The 18,243-nt window shown below is 58.3% G+C and overlaps 14 protein-coding genes across 14 annotated transcripts; 10 read left to right on the forward strand and 4 right to left on the reverse strand.

Moving 5' to 3' along the window:
- Positions 1-102: 102 nt before the first annotated feature.
- On the forward strand, positions 103-465 carry OT_ostta04g01510 (unnamed product; the record flags this gene model as incomplete). The annotated part of the gene is made up of 1 exon (XM_003078632.2): positions 103-465. One exon carries the CDS (start codon positions 103-105, stop codon positions 463-465), a length of 363 nt encoding a protein of 120 aa, XP_003078680.2.
- A 139-nt stretch (positions 466-604) lies between these two features.
- OT_ostta04g01520 (unnamed product) lies at positions 605-1,171 on the reverse strand (the record flags this gene model as incomplete). The annotated part of the gene is made up of 1 exon (XM_003078633.1): positions 605-1,171. One exon carries the CDS (start codon positions 1,169-1,171, stop codon positions 605-607), a length of 567 nt encoding a protein of 188 aa, XP_003078681.1.
- A 340-nt stretch (positions 1,172-1,511) lies between these two features.
- OT_ostta04g01530 (Translation elongation/initiation factor/Ribosomal, beta-barrel) lies at positions 1,512-3,314 on the forward strand (the record flags this gene model as incomplete). Its single annotated transcript, XM_003078635.2, has 1 exon — positions 1,512-3,314. The coding sequence occupies one exon, from the start codon at positions 1,512-1,514 to the stop codon at positions 3,312-3,314; it is 1,803 nt and encodes a 600-aa protein (XP_003078683.2).
- Positions 3,315-3,443: 129 nt separating this feature from the next.
- OT_ostta04g01540 (Regulator of chromosome condensation, RCC1) lies at positions 3,444-4,703 on the forward strand (the record flags this gene model as incomplete). The annotated part of the gene is made up of 1 exon (XM_003078636.2): positions 3,444-4,703. The coding sequence occupies one exon, from the start codon at positions 3,444-3,446 to the stop codon at positions 4,701-4,703; it is 1,260 nt and encodes a 419-aa protein (XP_003078684.2).
- Positions 4,704-4,773: 70 nt separating this feature from the next.
- On the forward strand, positions 4,774-6,153 carry OT_ostta04g01550 (WD40/YVTN repeat-like-containing domain; the record flags this gene model as incomplete). Its single annotated transcript, XM_003078637.2, has 1 exon — positions 4,774-6,153. The coding sequence occupies one exon, from the start codon at positions 4,774-4,776 to the stop codon at positions 6,151-6,153; it is 1,380 nt and encodes a 459-aa protein (XP_003078685.2).
- Positions 6,154-6,275: 122 nt separating this feature from the next.
- Positions 6,276-7,343, forward strand: OT_ostta04g01560 (DnaJ domain; the record flags this gene model as incomplete). The annotated part of the gene is made up of 1 exon (XM_003078638.2): positions 6,276-7,343. The coding sequence occupies one exon, from the start codon at positions 6,276-6,278 to the stop codon at positions 7,341-7,343; it is 1,068 nt and encodes a 355-aa protein (XP_003078686.2).
- A 376-nt stretch (positions 7,344-7,719) lies between these two features.
- On the forward strand, positions 7,720-11,812 carry OT_ostta04g01570 (Coatomer, alpha subunit, C-terminal; the record flags this gene model as incomplete). The annotated part of the gene is made up of 4 exons (XM_022984460.1): positions 7,720-7,737; positions 7,827-8,016; positions 8,153-9,873; positions 10,073-11,812. 4 exons carry the CDS (start codon positions 7,720-7,722, stop codon positions 11,810-11,812), a joined length of 3,669 nt encoding a protein of 1,222 aa, XP_022838728.1.
- A 167-nt stretch (positions 11,813-11,979) lies between these two features.
- On the reverse strand, positions 11,980-12,732 carry OT_ostta04g01580 (SWEET sugar transporter; the record flags this gene model as incomplete). The annotated part of the gene is made up of 1 exon (XM_003078640.1): positions 11,980-12,732. One exon carries the CDS (start codon positions 12,730-12,732, stop codon positions 11,980-11,982), a length of 753 nt encoding a protein of 250 aa, XP_003078688.1.
- Positions 12,733-12,913: 181 nt separating this feature from the next.
- On the forward strand, positions 12,914-13,150 carry OT_ostta04g01590 (Cytochrome c oxidase biogenesis protein Cmc1-like; the record flags this gene model as incomplete). The annotated part of the gene is made up of 1 exon (XM_022984461.1): positions 12,914-13,150. The coding sequence occupies one exon, from the start codon at positions 12,914-12,916 to the stop codon at positions 13,148-13,150; it is 237 nt and encodes a 78-aa protein (XP_022838729.1).
- A 23-nt stretch (positions 13,151-13,173) lies between these two features.
- OT_ostta04g01600 (Flavoprotein) lies at positions 13,174-13,842 on the forward strand (the record flags this gene model as incomplete). Its single annotated transcript, XM_003078641.2, has 1 exon — positions 13,174-13,842. The coding sequence occupies one exon, from the start codon at positions 13,174-13,176 to the stop codon at positions 13,840-13,842; it is 669 nt and encodes a 222-aa protein (XP_003078689.2).
- Positions 13,843-14,059: 217 nt separating this feature from the next.
- Positions 14,060-15,580, forward strand: OT_ostta04g01610 (Aminoacyl-tRNA synthetase, class II; the record flags this gene model as incomplete). Its single annotated transcript, XM_003078642.1, has 1 exon — positions 14,060-15,580. One exon carries the CDS (start codon positions 14,060-14,062, stop codon positions 15,578-15,580), a length of 1,521 nt encoding a protein of 506 aa, XP_003078690.1.
- Positions 15,581-15,671: 91 nt separating this feature from the next.
- Positions 15,672-16,746, reverse strand: OT_ostta04g01620 (unnamed product; the record flags this gene model as incomplete). The annotated part of the gene is made up of 2 exons (XM_022984462.1): positions 15,672-16,529; positions 16,687-16,746. 2 exons carry the CDS (start codon positions 16,744-16,746, stop codon positions 15,672-15,674), a joined length of 918 nt encoding a protein of 305 aa, XP_022838730.1.
- Positions 16,747-16,775: 29 nt separating this feature from the next.
- OT_ostta04g01630 (unnamed product) lies at positions 16,776-17,075 on the forward strand (the record flags this gene model as incomplete). Its single annotated transcript, XM_022984463.1, has 1 exon — positions 16,776-17,075. One exon carries the CDS (start codon positions 16,776-16,778, stop codon positions 17,073-17,075), a length of 300 nt encoding a protein of 99 aa, XP_022838731.1.
- A 24-nt stretch (positions 17,076-17,099) lies between these two features.
- On the reverse strand, positions 17,100-17,883 carry OT_ostta04g01640 (unnamed product; the record flags this gene model as incomplete). Its single annotated transcript, XM_003078644.2, has 2 exons — positions 17,100-17,612; positions 17,827-17,883. The coding sequence occupies 2 exons, from the start codon at positions 17,881-17,883 to the stop codon at positions 17,100-17,102; spliced, it is 570 nt and encodes a 189-aa protein (XP_003078692.2).
- Between the last annotated feature and the right edge of the window lie 360 nt (positions 17,884-18,243).

Genomic DNA, 18,243 nt, shown 5'->3' on the forward strand with positions numbered 1-18,243 from the left:
GATCGAAAAGGACGATCGATCGACACCCGTCGCGGCGGTCGATCGAACGGGCGAGGATGAATTTTTCGCGCGAGCCAGGGTTGGGCGCGCGCGTCCCGATCGATGCGCGCGCACGCCGAGTCAGCGTCGACGTCACCGAGGGACGCGCGCGCGATGTTAACGGCACGAACGACGGCGCGAACGTCGACGGCGACGCGGACGCGGACGCGGACGAATCCATCTCTCACGACGATCGCTCGTCCGAGCGTTGAGACCGCGCGCGCGCGCTTCACCGTCGTCGCGAATGCGGAGGACAAGCAGCCGAAGATTACGAGGGAGAACGAAAAGGAGGCGTGGTTGTCCGAGATGGAGCGCGAGGGTGCGAATCCGATGAAGGATCCGATGGCGATGATCGGGATCGGCGGTCTCATGGTGCCGTTCGTCATCCTGGCCATCGCCAGCGCGGCTGGATTCATTGGTCAGTAGAGAAGTACCGTAGGTCAAAGGGCGGGTGTAATACGAATGTTTGAGGTTGCTACGCGCTCGGTGGACCGATGAAAAAACTCTTTGGTTTCACTTAAACATTTACATTCTATCGCGAGCGCGGTGTACATATTAGGAAAATTCACGCGAGCGGGCGCGTGCTATCGATCTCGGGCTCGAGGTCGGTGATAGATGCGAGCCAGGCCGAGAACTCGACGGAGCTTCGTCGCCTATTCATTCGGTGTTGGTTCGGAGACGCGAGCTCCACCGTCTCGCGTTCTTTACGCTCCAAGTCAGTCATTTTGTCCATCGAAATCATCGCGATCGAGGCTTCGTCGCCCACGATATCGAAGAGCTCATTGGTGAGCCCGTCCAAATCAACCGACGACTCGAATTCGGCGCAATCCAGGCGCGGGACATCCTCGTACGAGTCGCCTTCCAATTCCATCCAACGGTCAAAGGCCTGCTCGAGTTCGACTCGGATGTTCTCTTCCCAGTCATCGAACGTTTCCTTTTCTCTGAGCGTCGATATCTTCGTCGATGCGCGCGCGATGTCTCGCGCAAACGTCTCGCGCGCCGTCGCCTCTCGCTCGCCCTCTTCCGGGGAGATATCTCCATCGATGAGCTCCGTCCGGATAAATTTCGCGCACGCCGCATTGACGCCTCGCAACGGCGAGCTCTTCTCCGGTTTCTTCGTTCGTCTCGACATCCCAATCGCCCGTCGAGCACTCCGGTTGTTCACACTCGACGTTACTGCACCGTCCGTAACGCTCGTCCGGTCGATCCGAATTTTTTGTATAGATCGAGTCGTACCACCGTGTATACGAACAACTCGGCGATCATAAAAACGGGCGCCGCAACGCTACCAAATAACAAAGATCCCCGTCGCCCGCGCGTCGCGCCGAGCGACTCGAGACTCGAGGCGTCGAGCACGGCGTGGACGAGGAGAGGACCTCGGGCTCGGCGATCGCGTTCGAGGCGCCATCGTCACACATCGACCGCGCTCGAGCATCGATCGATCGCTAAAAGCGTCGCGAGCGTCCATCGACATGTCGAACGAAGACGCCCCGAGGGGTGGGGACGACACGCCAAAGACGACGCTCTCCGCGGGCGCGTCGGCGTTCAACTTTAACCCATCCGCCGCCTCTTTCGAGTTCAAGCCGAGAACGGTGGCGCCGGTGAGCGAAGGCGCGCCGCCGCCGCCCCCGGGCGCGCCACCGGCCAAGGCGGTGTCGCTGTCGATCGGTGGACCGGCGAAGGAGGTGACGATCGGGTCTTTACCGGCCAAGGCGAAGGAGATCTCCATCGGCGGCCCGGCGAAGGCGGTGTCGCTTTCGATCGGCGGCCCGGCCAAGGCTGTGTCGATCGGGATTCCGTCCAAGGCGAAGGAACCAGAAGTACCGAGCGTGGAAGCGTCTTCACCAGCGGCGGAGACCACGGCGGCGACGGAGGCCAATGAGGTTGAGAAGGTCGCGCAGAAGGTTGAGAAAGTTGTCATCGAGGATGACCCTGTGGACGACGTCGAGGACGAAACCTTCGACAAGCGCGAACACTTAAACCTGGTTTTCATCGGACACGTCGACGCGGGTAAATCCACGATCGGTGGACAGATCTTGTTCTTGTCTGGGATGGTTGACGATCGCGTGATTCAAAAGTACGAGCGAGAGGCGAAGGATAAGAACCGCGACTCGTGGTACATGGCGTACATCATGGACACCAGCGAAGAAGAACGGGCCAAGGGTAAGACGGTCGAGGTCGGTCGCGCGCACTTCGAAACGGAAAAAAAGCGTTATACCGTGTTGGATGCGCCGGGTCACAAGAACTACGTTCCAGAAATGGTTGCCGGCACTGCGCAGGCGGATGTGGGAGTGCTCGTTATTTCTGCGCGTAAGGGTGAGTTTGAAACCGGTTTCGAAAAGGGAGGTCAGACACGAGAACACGCACAGCTCGCAAAGACGTTAGGTGTCAGTAAATTAGTCGTCGTGGTGAACAAAATGGATGATTCGAGCGTCCAGTGGGAGAAGGAACGTTTCGATGAGATAAAGACAAAGGTGACGCCGTTCTTGAAGCAGTGCGGTTACAAGGTCGACACGGACGTGACATACGTGCCAATCTCTGGATTGACTGGTAAGAACATGAAAGAAAAGGTCCCCTCGGATATCTGCTCGTGGTACTCTGGGAAGTCATTCTTTGATACCTTGGACGACTTGGATCCGCTTCCAAGAGATCCAAACGCTCCCGTTCGCCTTCCCATCATGGATAAATACAACGAAGCGGGGTGTATGGTGATGGGTAAGATTGAATCCGGTACCTTGCGTCAAGGTCAAACCCTGATGCTCATGCCGAACAAGGCTGCGGTGAAGATTGCCACCATGTGGCGCGACGAAGTTGAGTGCACGAAGTGTTTGCCTGGCGAAAATGTACGCTTGAAGCTGACCGGGGTGAACGATACCGACGTTCAGCCCGGTTTCGTATTGTGCGGGGTCAAGGATCCGGTGTACATCTGCGACGAGATTGAGTGCCAGCTCGCGCTTCTGGAGTTGCTCGAGCACAACTCGATCTTCACAAAGGGTTACAAGGCCGTGATTCACATTCATGCCGCCACCGAGGAGGTTGAAGTGACTAAACTGATCTCTGAAATGGACATGAAAACGCGCAAGCCGAAGGAAGGGAAACCCAAATTTATGAAAAGCGGCTCGTTGGGTAACTGTCGCCTCAAATTTGCCCAACCCCTGTGCTGTGAGAAGTTCGCAGACTACGCACAACTTGGTCGCTTCACCTTGCGCGACGAAGGGAAAACCATTGCCATCGGCAAGGTCACTCGCCTCAAGCCCACGGGCTCCTCCGACTAATATCCCTCACCCGCTGTTCCATAGAATATGCAACACAACATGAATTCAAACGTCACGAACTTTCGTTGCGGCTCACTCTTTTGAGAATCGATTTGGTCACTCTCTCGCGCCAGTGCGTGCTGCTCCTCCATGCCCCTGGGAGCGTTCGCTCGTCGCGCCTCCACGGCTTTAGCCTCCGCTCGCCCGTCCACATCTCGCGCTTTCACCGCCCTAAGCGCGGGGAACGGTGACTTCGGGAGGCTCGGTCACGGCCAAGTCTTAACGGATGATGACGTTTCCTTTCGCTCGTCCAACTACTTTCATCCAGTTAGAGGGTTAGAGGACGTCGACGTGACGCAGTGCGCGGCCGGAGGGGCGCATTCGATCTTCCTGGCCCACGGTGGTTTCGTCTTCGCGTGCGGGCTGAACAATTACGGACAGCTGGGACACGGCAAGCACAGCGCGCACGTACCAGAGGCAGCGCTCGTGGATTTGGATGTGGAAGTGGTTCGCGTTGCAGCCGGGAATAATCACACGCTGTGCGTCGATGTCGACGGTGGGGTTTGGGCGTTCGGTAAAAACGAGGGAGGTCAGTTAGGGACGGGGCTGGACCTCGATGGATTCCAGCCGAGAAGAATAGAGACACTTGGTTTGGAGGGAAAAATAGTGGACGTCGCGTGCGGCGCTGAACACTCCTTGGCTCTGTCCGAGGACGGCCGAGTATACTCATGGGGCACGAGCGCGGACGGTGTGCTCGGGCACGGTTCGGAGACTTGGAACGAGGGATGGTTTTATCGCACCGCGAAGACAGTGGCGAAGCCTAGATTATTACGCGCGCTTTCAGAGACAAAGGTGCGCTCAATCGCCGCCGGACACATGCACTCGGCGTGTGTAGACGAGCGTGGGGAGTTGTTTACGTGGGGACAGGGAAGATTCAATCAACTTGGTCAAACCTCGAAGTACGTCGATCACGAGACGGCTCCCAAGTCTGTAGATACCCTTCGATTTGTTCACCAAGTGACGTGCGGTGGTTTGCACACGCTCGCGAGCACGAGTGCCGGAGTCGTCTCTTGGGGCGCAAATCAACACGGCGAGCTCGGACACGGCTCAAATTCGGACGCGAAATCGGCCATTCCTAAACCGATCAAGCTCTCCTCTCGCGGATGGTCCAAGCTCTCCGCCGGATGGAAGCACTCCGCCGGCGTCTCCAACGACGGAAAACTCTTCGCCTGGGGGTTCGGCGGCTCCGTTGGTTCCCACTCCGACGAAAAACTGTCCAGCGGTGGCCAACTCGGACTCGGAAACGACTTCGATTACTGGGAACCTACCGAGGTATGGCTTCCCGGCGACGCCGTGGGCGTCTCGTGCGGGTTCAACCACACATTAGCCTTAGTTCGCCTCGGCGCGTAGTCTCCGATTGAAAGCAGTTGACTGTTGAGCTCTTTGCGTTGTTCGTCCGCCCCATCGCCCGTCGCGCGCGATGTCATCCCCCGTCATGCTCCTTGCCTCGGTTGGTAGAGACGCCAAAACCTCTGACGCGTCTTCCTCCGTTCGCGTGTACGTCCCCGAGAGCGCACGCGCGAGCTTAGCGTCGTCGAGCACGTCGACAGATGATTCCGGTGAACCGCTCTGCGCGCGTTGGTCCCCGACGAACGGCGCGTTGTGCGTCGGAACGAAGGGTAGGGGATCGGCGCTGATGAAACCAGATCTTAAGCCGCTCGGGTGCGTGCCGGAGGATGCGAACGATATCGGAGAGGTGCGGGCGATCGATTTCAGCGCCGGGTCGAGGTACTTGGCGGTCGGAGGCACGAGCGCGGGCGAGGAGGTGTCGGTGTGGGATCTGAAGCGTAAGCGCAAACACAGAGTTTTCGCGGGGCACGAGAGAAGCGCGACGACGGTGAAGTATGGGATGTTCGGACGTGTCGTCGGGAGCGGTGGGGGGACGGGACAGGTGCTCGTGCACGACGTAGAGAGCGGGGCGATGAAGTTGAAACTGGCGGCGCCGACGACAAGCGGCGTGACCTCGATCGACTTCTCGAAGTTCTCGCCGCAGCATCTGGTGTCTGCGTGTACGGATGGCACAGTGAGGCTGTGGGACACCGAAGTCGGAGAGTTGCAGTCGACGCTCACAGTGAGAGGGTCAGAGTGCTATCAAGTTGAATTTTCACCCACGGCGCCGGGATTGGTTGCATACTGCAAGAGCGATGGACGAGTCGTTCTGCAGGATACGACGTCGCCAACACCCTCAGGAGCTTTAACGTTTAGATCCACTCAAGCTACGTGCTTAGCTTGGCATCACTCGGGATTTGCGCTAGCCGTGGGAACCTCGGATGGCCGAGTGTCTTGGCTGGATACTCGAAAAATCAGCGGTGGCGCGGACGTCGCCACATGCACGTTATACGACGTTCGGGCCCACGAAGGAGGCGTGCACTCGTTATCGTGGCAACAACCCGTCCCGCACGCGTTTCAAGTCGAGACCACGCCCGCGCGCGGTGGCGTTGCGCCAGATTCCCCCATGACTCCTGTGGGTGAAAAATCGGCGCGTCTGCTTCAGCAAGAGCACACGCCTCCAGTCGCGGCGTTAGCGCGAGACGAGCTAAAACTGATCACGGCGAAATCGTCTAAAGAGGCTTCATCGCGCGTGGACTCTGGAGATATCGCTGCTCTGCTCGATGCCGCCGTTGAGAAGCTCGGCGGAGATCTCTCTGCCCGCATCAGAGACGTCCACGTCGAATTGTTACGCCAACATCAGCTTCAGCAAGAGGAGGCCACGCGCATGTTTGACGACATGCAACAGACTCAACTCGAAATGGCCGCCGAAATAGCTTCCCTCAGGGCCCAGCTTGAGCGTAGAATGTAAAATAGCTTCACATCGATCCCGCGTCCCGTCTGCAGTGCGCGACGCGTCTCGTCGTTCCTCGCGCGCTCGCGATGCCCCGCGAGTCCCTTCGCGTGCACTACCCCTCATCGTACGACGAAGAGATGGAGCAGCTCAGACTCGCGCTCGAGATCTCCGCCCGCACGTCACCGCAATCACGAGCGCGTGAGACTCGCGACGAAGACGTAACGACTTCGACAGGCCGCGGGTCCGGAAACACTCGTTTGAACGATAAGCCTGGTCGAGCGACGCGCGCTTCGGGGAAGCCATCCGTGAGGTCATCAACGATTGATTCCGACGACGCCGCACCGAGCTCGGACGACCGAGTGACGATGGCAAAGAGACTCGTGAGGCGTTTCGGTGTGCACGAGCGGGACGCTCGGAGAGTGGTGGATGTCATGGACGGGGACACCGCGCGAGCAGAGGACGTGTGCCTGATCGTGAGTGCGGTCAAGGTGAGCGTCGATCGAGCGATCGCGTATTTAAGGGACGTGGGATGGGACGTCGAGCTGGCGATGTCGAGGATGCTGGACGCATCGAAAGTGAGTCCGAACGCGGCGGAGGAGCGAGAGGAACTGAAGAGACGGGCCGAGTCCGTGCGAAGAGTGAGCGGGGTGAAGACGGACGATTCCAAAACGGTGAGACAAAACCTCGGCGACGATACGGGAGCGAGCTATCGTCGCACGGAGTCGGGATTTTCGGGGGCATCGTTTCGCCCGCCGCCCGCGGCGAGAAAGCGTGACGACGAGGCGGAGCGATACCATCAAGAGCGATGGGAGGGCGAGTTCGCGGAGCGAGCGGCACGAGCGACCAGAGCGAAAAATAACTTGGATCCATCGTTCGATCGCTCGGTTCCGCCGTCAAATTTGAGACCTCACGCAAGAGAGGCTCTTCGAGCGAGACGCGCCGCCGAAACGCCGCAACCGCCTCGAACGCCCTCCTCGACGTCCACCGAGCTCGATCCCGCCGCCCTCGAGCGCATGGATCTCGTCGACGTCCTTACCACCCTCGGTTATACCCCCTCGTCTTCCTCAACGACCGCCGTTCGATCTGCGTTTCGCAAAGCCGCGCTCCGCTTCCATCCTGACCGGCACGCCGGCGCGCGAGACGCCGCCCTTCGAGGCGACGTCTGGAAAGTTCTCACGCACAAGATGGACGCCTACGCGCATTGATCTAGCTAGAACAGCGCTTGAAAGCTTTCATGCGCATCATCGCTCGCCGATCGATCATCCCTCGCGCCTCGTTCCTCGAACCACCCCGCGCTCGCTTCCGCGGAACACCATCTTCATTCATGACTCCTTCACGACCCCCTATTCGCCGAGACGCGCGTTCGCTGAAAACCGCTCGAGACCCTCTCGCGGGCGTCAGCGCCTCGCTCGCGCGTCGCACGCGGCACGCGATCTCTTCGCGGGACGTCGAAGAGCTCGCGCACGCGATCGCGGGCGATCGCGGGCGATCGTCTTCGAATCACGCGCGCGCGCGTCGAGAGTAAACGGCGAGAGAGCGATCGCGGAGATCAAACGGATTCTGAGAGCGATCTGAGCGAAGATGTTGACCAAGTTTGAGGTACGATGGACGCGCTTGACGTTTATTCGTGACGCGCAGACGTGAAAAACGTAACGACTGACACGATGAACGCTTTCGCGTGATCGCAGACGAAGTCGAACCGGGTGAAGGGGTTGACGTTTCACCCCAAGCGGCCGTGGATTTTGGCCTCGCTGCACAGCGGGGTGATACAGCTGTGGGATTATCGCATGGGAACGCTCATCGATCGGTTCGACGAGCACGAGGGGCCGGTGAGAGGGGTGGGCTTCCACGCCTCGCAGCCTTTGTTCGTGTCGGGAGGTGAGACGAGATGAAGAGACGCGAGACGAGACGCAGAACGCGTGAGCGATCGGCGCCTCGAGTTGAGATTGCAAGCAACACGCGACGCGTCGATCGATCGAGATGAGAGACTGACGGCGCAATAACGTCTAAATAGGTGATGACTATAAGATCAAGGTGTGGAGCTACAAGCTCAGGCGGTGCTTGTTCACGCTTTTGGGTCACTTGGACTATATCAGAACCGTGGAGTTCCATGCAGAGTATCCGTGGATCGTCTCCGCTTCGGACGATCAAACAATTCGAATCTGGAATTGGCAGAGCAGGAGCTCGATAGGGGTGCTTACAGGACACAATCACTACGTGATGTGCGCGCGATTCCATCACAAGGACGACTTGGTTGTTTCCGCTTCGTTAGATCAGACGGTTCGAGTGTGGGACATCAGCGGACTCCGGCGCAAGGCGGTTAGCCCGCAGGATGAGCTTCGCATGCCGCAAATGAACAACGATCTCTTCGGTGGAGGGGACACGTGCGTGAAGTACATCTTAGAAGGACACGATCGCGGCGTCAACTGGGTTGCGTTCCATCCGACGCTACCGCTCATCGTGTCCGGGGCGGATGATCGTCAAGTCAAGCTCTGGCGTATGAATGACACCAAGGCTTGGGAGGTCGATTCCCTCCGTGGGCACGTGAACAATGTTAGCTGTGTGGCGTTCCACGCAAGACAAGATGTCATCGTCTCGAACTCAGAGGATAAGTCGATTCGGGTGTGGGACATGTCAAAGAGAGCCGACGCCCAGACTTTCCGGCGCGAGCACGATAGGTTTTGGATTCTGGCGACGCATCCCGAAGTCAACTTACTGGCGGCCGGTCACGACAGCGGCATGATCGTCTTTAAGCTCGAACGGGAGCGGCCGGCTTACGCCACGCACCAAGGCAACCTGTTTTACGTAAAGGATCGCTACTTGCGCTGCTACGACTTCCAGTCCCAACGTGACAACCCGTTGGTGTCGATCCGGCGCACTGTCAGTGGACCCAACTCTGCCCCGAGATCGATGTCCTACAATCCAGCTGAAAATGCGATTTTGATCACGTACGATGCTGGAGGTGACAACTACGAGTTGTTCATGTTACCGAAGGATGGGGGCCGAGGCGAAGTGGTCGGTGACTCTTGCCGAGGCAGTGGTATCGGGGCGGTATTTGTTGCCAGAAACCGATTCGCGACGTTGGACAAGCAAACAAATAACTTGATCATAAAAAACCTGGACAACGAAATGACGAAGAAGTGCCCGTGCCCCTTACCGAGCACGGACATGATCTTCTATGCCGGGACTGGTTCTCTTTTGTGCCGTTCAGATGACAAGATCACATTGTTCGATCTTCAGCAACGTGCTGCGCTCGCTGAAATAACCGCAGCGAACGTTAAGTACGTCGTGTGGGCGCAGGACATGAGCCGTGTCGCGCTCCTGAGCAAACACTCGATTGTTCTTGCCGATCGCAAGTTGGGTAACTCGGTGACAGTCCATGAAACGATCAGGGTGAAGTCTGGCGCTTGGGATGACCATGGAGTGTTTATTTACACAACGCTCAACCACATCAAGTACGCCTTGCCCAACGGAGATTCTGGGATCATTCGAACGCTCGATAATCCGCTGTACCTCACGAGAGTATTCGGCAACGTCATTTATTGCTTGGATCGAGATGGACGCAACCGTCAAATCCAATTTGACCCTTCCGAGTACATGTTCAAGCTCGCGCTGAACGCGAAAAGATTCGATCGCGTGCTGACAATGATCAAGAGCGGACAGCTTTGTGGTCAGTCCATCATTGCGTACCTTCAAAAGAAAGGATATCCAGAGATCGCGCTCCACTTTGTACAGGTGAGTTCCGCTCGCTCGCTCGTTTTTCAAAGTTCATTGAACACAGTGATTATTAACTCTCTACGGATCCTTCCTTGGTGAATGCCGAGAGTCTATGAAGATTTCTTGTTCGCTATTTTTGTATGAGTGTTCATTGCACTCAGAAGTGTGGTATATTTTTACGAAACAATGACTGACCAACGCCATTTTTACTCGATAGGACGAGCGCACGCAGTTCGAATTGGCGCTCGAGTGTGGCAACATTGAAGTCGCTCTCGCGAGTGCGCAAGAGATTGATGATAAGGACACCTGGCACAAACTTGGCGTGGCCGCTCTGAACCAAGGCAACTACCAAATTGTCGAGTTCGCGTATCAAAAGACAAAGAACTTCGAGCGTCTGTCTTTCCTGTACCTCATCACCGGTAACATGGAAAAGCTTGGGAAAATGTTGAAGATCTCTGAGATGCGCGCCGACGTGATGGGGCAGTTCCACAACGCTCTCTACTTGGGTGATGTTGCTGAGAGAGTCAAGGTGCTTGAGCACGTAGGTCACTACCCGCTTGCGTACTTGACTGCCAAGACGCATGGTATGGAAGATGATGCCACTCGTATAGCTCAGATGTTGAACGAAAGCGGGGCGCCTGTCCCTGATGTCAGTGGTGCAGGCAGGTTGCTTAACCCGCCGTCGCCGGTGTTCCAAGGTGACAACTGGCCGTTGCTTCCAGTGTCGAAGGGCTTCTTCGAGGGTGTTCTCTCCGGTGAGATTGCTGGCGACGCGTACGCCGAGGATGACGATACCATGGTTGATGCCAGTTCAGGCTGGGCTGACGCCGATATCGACATAGGTGAAGATGATCGGGTCGATAAGCTTGCTGCGGCTGGTATTGCTCCCGACGTTGAGTTTGATGATGTCAATGACGAGAATGATGGGTGGGGTATGGATGACTTGGAATTGCCAGAAGAGCTGACGAGTGCTGGTGCAGACGGCGTTGACGTTGGATCGTTCGATAGCGACGTTTTCATCGCGCCAACGCCTGGTGTGCCCCAGTCGCAACGCTGGACTGAGAAGAGCGCAGTGGCAGGTGAGCACGTAGCGGCGGGTGAGTTTGACAGCGCCATGAAGTTGCTTAGCCGTCAATTAGGAATCGTCAACTTCGCGCCCCTCAAGCAGCACTTCGTTGATCTGGCGTATGCCTCGCACGCTGGTCTTGAGACCGTGCCCGCCGGATTGAAGATTTCTGTTCCTCTTGGGCGAGGATGGACCTCTAGATCTACCGGAGTCTTGCCTCCAGCGATGATTTGTACGCCGGAAATCCTCAACGAACGTGTGAAGAGCGCGTTCAAGTTGACAACTGAAGGAAAGTTCGCCGAGGCTCTCAAGGTCTTTGTCAGCATCATTCATGCCATCACTTTGTTGAGCGTGGATGATCCTCAAGAGGTTGAGCAAGTGAAGCAGCTTCTCACGGTTGCTCGCCAATACGCATGCGCTTTGAGAATTGAAATCGCTCGAAAGCAAGAGGAGGATCCGGCTCGTCAGGCAGAGCTCGCGGCGTACTTCACGCACGCTGAGATGCAGCCGATTCACGTATCGCTTTCTCTTCGATCCGCGATGTCGATTTTCTTCAAGCTGAAGAACTACGCCACCGCGGCGACGTTCTGCCGCCGCTTGCTTGAGCTTAACCCGCCTGTGAAGGTGGCGACGCAAGCGAAGCAGGTGTTGCAAGCATGCGATCGCGCGCCGAAGGACGAAGTTGAGGTCAATTACGACTTTCATAATCCGTTCGTCGTCTGCTCTGCGACTTTCGTGCCCATTTACAAGGGCACAAAGGATTGCATGTGCCCCATGTGCGGTGCGCACTTCGTCATCGAGCAGTCCGGGAACGTGTGCGGCGTGTGTAGTCTTGGGAAAATTGGTGCAGACGCGACGGGTTTGGTGTGCTCCGCTACGCAAACGCGTTAGCTTCCTTCAGACGCTTAGATCTAATCTAGTCTTTAAAAACCATCAGAACTGTGCACTACTAATATCTCTATGCAGCTCGCATGGTCTCTTGGCGCATTTCTGTTCTACAAATCGGTACCGACTTGTACCGCATCAAAAGAATCACAAATAATGAATTCACGGGCGTATCACACCGCGGTGGAACTACGTGGCGATTCACTGAAACTACTCGTCGGGTTCAATTCCATCAATCCATCCGTAGAAGGCGTCGTGGAAATACCCGCACGACGCTCTGAGTTTGGAAAAACCATGATGAGACCAATCTGAACCACAGAGACGCACGCTCCGAAAAGATTCGGCGCCGCGAGCCACCAATCGTTGAGCCCTATTCCGAACGCAAACCAACACAACCCGTTTAAGAAGTTCGTCACCACCAGAGGAAAGTGCATGGACTTTGAGTCCCGCGTCCTGACAACTTCTGACATCGTCGACATCGGCGACACGTAATACACGGCGAGGATGGTGTTCGCCTGGATCCCCGCCACCATCAACCGCGAGTTCTCGCTCGATCCTCGCATCACACAGCTCAAAACCATCCCAATGAGCGATACGAGAAATATCAGTCCCCCCGACAGCTTCTCAAGCACCGGTCTGTGTCGCTCCGATAACGCGTACGACACCCCCGAGTAGTACGCCCCGGCGAGCAGTCCGGTGAAGTTCGGGCAGTACACCCAGTAGTTCCCCGAGATCGCCCCGTACATCATCCAACTCGCGCAGTTCGCCGCCACGATCGGGTACGGCGTCGGATTCAACGACCCAATCGTCCCCTTCTCGCGACTCCTCGATATCTCTGGCAAGGGCGACCCGAACATGAACATCGCGAGCACCGTCCCGAGCGCCGGGGCGACGTACAGCGTCACCGCCTCCGCGGCGCTCGGCATGTCGTTCGATGACGTCACACGCCTCGACGCCACGGAAACGACGCGCCGACGGACGCGCGCGTGGACGCGCGCGGGACGCGGTGTCGCCGACGCCGACGCGTTTTCAGTGTCAACCTCGCGCGCGCTCGAGTCTCAATTCTCTGGTTCACGACTCGATGTGCCGCGTCAGTGCATCGCGCTCATGCACCCACCGCTGACGCTCGATAAACACCCGCTGTGTCGAGAGAAAGTGATCGCGCTCACGACGTGTCATCGCGAGAAGGCGCTCACAAAGTTTATCGGGGCGTGTAACGACGAGAAGTGGGCCCTGGACGCGTGCCTGCGGGCGCAGAAGCTACACAAGGCGAGGAAGAATCAAGAAAAGGCGCGCGCGTCCAAGGAGCGATTGCGAGCGCGATTGGAGCGCGAGCGCGCGTGAGGGCGACGCGTTGAGAGGTGCCGATGTCGAGAATTAATTTGGTCCTGGGGGTGACCGGGAGCGTGGCGGCGATAAAGTGCAAGGAACTCACGCGCGCGCTCGTCGGGATTGAGAGGGTGAAAGAGGTGCGAATCGTCTTCACGACGTCGGCGAAGAAGTTCGTATCGCGAGATGATGTGAGAGAGATACAAAATGAGCTCGGAGTGAGGTGTTACGACGACGATGACGAGTGGGCGGATTGGGGTAAAGTTGGCGACCCGGTGACGCACGTGGACCTGGCGAAGTGGGCGGATGTGTTGCTCATCGCGCCTCTCAGCGCGAATACGCTGGCGAAGCTCGCGAACGGGCTGTGCGACAACTTGCTGACTTGTTTATTCCGAGCTTGGGATCTTCGGGCAAATGATAAGGCCATCATCCTTGCGCCCGCCATGAACACGGCGATGTGGAACAGCCCGTTCACGAAACGTCACTTGAAGTCGATCTCCGAGATCGCCTCGAGCGCTAAAGATGATGCTATCGCAGGATTCATCGTCGTGCAGCCCATAGAAAAAGCTCTCGCGTGCGGCGATTACGGCGTGGGTGCCATGGCTGAGGTCTCGACTATCGCGCAACTCGTCGCACTCACTGGTGAGGAGAAACACACTAGGGAGTTCCTGGACTCCGCAGTCATGTACCCGTCCGATTACGATTAAAACTTAGAGGAACCGTTGAAATTATCATTAGAACTTCGTAGCGATATCTCACACCACGGCTCTCCTTCTCGACGGCCCCTCTTCGTCCGCAGCCGAGACTGAAAAAGTGTCCTAAAAAGAGCCCGACCCGATAACCACGACGTCACCACAAAACGCGGCGACTCCGCCTCGCCTTCGAGCGTCCGTCGGCTCCTCGACACACTCGCTCTCGATCGCGATGCATCGAACGCTGTGCTCTCGATCGTCCACGGCCGTCGTTCGTCGCGTCGTCGCAGGTGTCGAGCGCGCGCGTGTCGTCGCGTCGATCCCGACTCGAGCCACCGCGAGTGCGGTTCGACGAGCGTCTCGCGCGCAGTTCCGAGGGATCGCGCGCTCGGCGAGCGCCACCGCGGAGGCACCGAGTGATGCGCCGCGAGCGAGCGAACCGCACGCTGCGACGGTGTGGAAGGCGGCGATAGACTTTAAGTTTGTGCGAGACAACGCAGAGGCGGTGCAGAAAAACGCGGGGGTGCGGAGAGTGGATGTGAACGTGGCGGAGGTCGTGGCGAAGTACGAGGCGTTGAACGCGCTGAGCTTTAAGTGCGATGAGATCCGGGAGAAGCGGAACGCGAACGCGAAGAGCATGAAGGGGAAGATGGAGAAGGAGACTCGGGACGCGCTCATCGCCGAGGGCAAGGCGCTGAAGGATTCGCTTGCAGAACTGGAAGTTGAGCTCGCTACGCTCGAGAACGAATTGCAAACGATGGCACAGCGCTTGCCGAACTTGACACACCCGGACGTGCCGGTCGGAGGCGAAGAGAACGCCACGGTGGTTGCGGAAGTGGGCTCGCAACGCGCCTTCACTTTTCCGGTCCAAAACCACGTAGACATCGGGGAAAAGCTCGGTATGTTCGATTTTGAAACTGGAAGCAAGGTGAGCGGTAGCCGTTTCGTGTACCTCACCGGTGTTGGAGCGATGCTGGAGCTAGCTCTGATCAATTGGGCGTTCGCGAAGGTTCTCAGCAAAGGTTTCAAGCCAATGATGGTTCCGGACATGGTGCGAAGCAGCGTTGTCGAGAAGTGTGGATTCCAACCTCGAGCAGAAAACACGCAGGTGTATAGCATTGAAAACTCCGATCTTTGTATGGCAGGCACGGCTGAGTTACTCCTGGGCGGCGTCTACATGGATGAGGTCGTGGAAGAGTCGCAGCTCCCCATCAAGATGGCGGCGTTTAGTCACTGCTTTCGCACGGAAGCTGGTGCCGCCGGTGCGCAAACCCGCGGAATGTACCGTTTGCACCAATTTAGCAAGGTTGAGATGTTTGTCGTGGCAACGCCCGAACAATCCGACGCGATTCATCAAGAACTCAAAGATATTGAGATAGAAATGTTCCAAGAACTTGGCTTCCATTTCAAGGTTCTCGACATGCCGACAGAAGATTTGGGGGCGCCTGCGTACCGTAAGTTTGACGTCGAAGCGTGGATGCCGGCGTTGGAGCGCTACGGTGAGATTTCCAGCGCTTCAAACTGCACTGATTACCAGGCAAGACGCCTGAACATCAAGTACAGACCGAACCCTGTCGACGGCAAGAAGCAACCATTGGTGCACTGCCACACGCTCAACGCGACTGCGTGCGCTATTCCCCGAATGATTGTGACTATTCTTGAAAACTTCCAACAGGAAGACGGGAGTGTCGTCGTTCCAGAGCCGCTACGACCGTACCTTGGTGGGATGGATGTTTTACGACCTGAGGCTTAAGTAGAGCAGTAATAACAAACAAGATTGCCAAAGAATTTGTTTTCTTTGTATTTCAAAACCTAAAGATCGCGATGATGCTAGACATTAGATTTTAGTCCTTGTTGAAGAGCGATCGTCCCTTGGATTGCCATTTGTTGATCCAGTCTTGTGCCGCGTTGGCCGCACCCTCCGGCACATCTTCTTCCAACTCCTCTTCCACCTCTTCTGGTTCCTCCATTTCCTCCGGTTCGACCGGCTCTGGGACAGCCCGCGACTTGGGTGCCTCCGTCACCTTCCTGATGGCAACGTCAGAAACGGACTCGTCTTCTTCCCGTCGGTTCGTGAATGCAAACAGTCCGAGACCCATCCCCGTAGCGAGGATGGCAAGCGGGTTCGCGCGGCTGACCTTCTTCTTTGTCGGCGTCGGCTTGGCCGCTTTCTTCTGAATCGGCTTCTTAGCTTGTCTCACCGGTCTAGCCACACGCGTAGAGGTACCCTTCGCTGATCTGGTGGCGACTCTTCTCCTGGTTGAGCCAGACTTGGCTGCGGCTGGCCCTGTCTTTGCGTTGGAAGCCGAGACCCGGGCCTTTGGTTTCGCCGCCGGTCTCGTGACCGCACGCTTCGCCGCCGGTCTCGTCGTGGTCTTGTATTGAGCCGGCGTCGGTCGTCGCACCTGAGGCTTCGCCCCCTTGTAGTCGACTTTCCTTCGTTGCGCCGGAGTCGCAGTCTTATTATTCTTAGCCTTCGGCGCCGGCGCAGACTTGGTCGCCGCACTGCCCACCTTCGCGCCCTTGGTCGTTGCCGCCTTCCGAGTTTCCGCCGGGGACGTCACCGCCAACGCTGGTTCCATCGCCGCGCCGACGGTGAGCGTCAGCGCGAGCGCGGCGGAGAGGGCAACCTTTCCCTGAGAGCTCTCGTCCCGTCCCGCGTCCGCTCGCGCGATCACCGCTCGCGCGCTCGTTTGTCGCCCCTATATCGTCGAACAGGTCACCGTTAGTCTCTGTCGCTTCACTTATCACGCTTTTCGCCCGTCGCACGCGCGCGACGAGCGGGAAATGTCTCCCGGTATCGAGGTCACAGGGTCCGATCGCGTCGCGCGTCGCCTCGCCCGCGTCGCGCGTACGCACCGATCGCTGGGCGATGGAAACCGCTCGCGGCTTTAACGCGTGCGCGCTCGTGGTCAACATCGCGTGAGAAGTCTCGGAGTGACGACGCGATGGGGTGGAATGTGAAAGATGAACGGGACAGGGATCTGTATCTGTGGCTTTTGGATAGCGAAAAGGACGATGAGCTGAGGCGCGCGCGAAGGCGAAGAGGTAGCGCGACCTCGATGGGAAGTCGAGGGGCGGATCTCGCCGCGCGTGCGAGCGATGTTTTAATCAAGAATCTCGAGAATGCAACGAGAATATACCGCAGATTGACGGTGTTACTACGTCGAAAGCGCGCTCGAGGGGCGTTGTACCGGCATCGCGCAAAGCTCGAGCGGTTTAAACATGTTCAAACCGGCCAACTTTGATCGAAAGGCTACGCGGCGAACCGCTTAGCGGCGGCGTTGGGCCGGGGAAGTGGTCTTCTTCTTCGCGCCCGTGGAAGCCGCGACGGTGGACTTGGATCGCACCTTCTTGGTCGCACGCTTGGCGACGCCCTTGGAGGATCGCTCAGCGACCGTGCGAGCCTTCGTCGTGGTCGCCGCCGCCGACTTGGAGCGCACGCGCTTGGTGGCGCGCTTGGTGTAGCCGGAAGACTTCTTCGCCGCAACGGAGGTGGTCTTCTTGGCGGCCGGGGAAGAGGTGGTCTTCGCGCGCACCTTCTTCGTCGCCCGCTTGGTCGCCGGGGCGCTCTTCGAGCCCTTGGCCGCGGAAACCGGCGCACGACCCTTGCGCTGCGCCGCCGGGGACGTCGTCTTCGCGAACACCGGTTCAACAGACGTCGCCGTCATCGTCATCGCGAGCACGGTCGCGAACGCCGCGCGGCCGAACCGCGCGACGCCGCTCTCGCCCTCTTCGCTCGCCGTCGCGCGCGCGACGCATCGCGTCGTTCGCGCCCCACGCGTCTGTCCATCGCATCGCCCGACGCGTCATCGTCAGTCTTCATCCACACGCGCGCGCACGTCCGATCTCCCCACGCGCGCCATCGTGGTCCACCGTCCACCCGTCGCCGTCGCCGTCGCCGCGTCTTCGGATAGGGTACACAGATCGTCCCCGTCGCGGATACGTTTTCGATACGCCCGCGTCGATGCGCGCGCGTCACACGTCGCTCGCACGCACGCGCACGGCAGTGGGCGTCACTCGCGCCTTGAGCGCGACGGAGGCGGTGCGCATCATCGTCCTCGCCGTGGTGCGTCGCAGTGCGTCGCGCGCGCGGCGATCGGCGAGATACGCCCCGCGCGCGACGACCCCGAGGGATGGGTCGAAATCCGGGCGTCGCGCTCGATCGGGGCGGCGACGGGATCGTGTTCGTGGGGGTACACACGGGTCGTGACCTATCAGACACGTGTCGTGTTCCTGGGGGTACACACGAGACATCACTCGACGCCCCGCCCCGTGTCGTGTCCTCGGGGGTATTAGGGTTTAGGGTATACGTACGTGCGCGCGCGCGGGCGACGTCTGGTATCCTTGGGGGTACACGTGAGACATGCCCCGCACCGTGTGGTATTCCTGGGGGTACACACGAGACATGACCCT

The sequence above is a fragment of the Ostreococcus tauri genome (assembly GCF_000214015.3).
Source record: "Ostreococcus tauri WGS project CAID00000000 data, contig chromosome 04, whole genome shotgun sequence".
Taxonomy (NCBI): Eukaryota; Viridiplantae; Chlorophyta; class Mamiellophyceae; order Mamiellales; family Bathycoccaceae; genus Ostreococcus; species Ostreococcus tauri.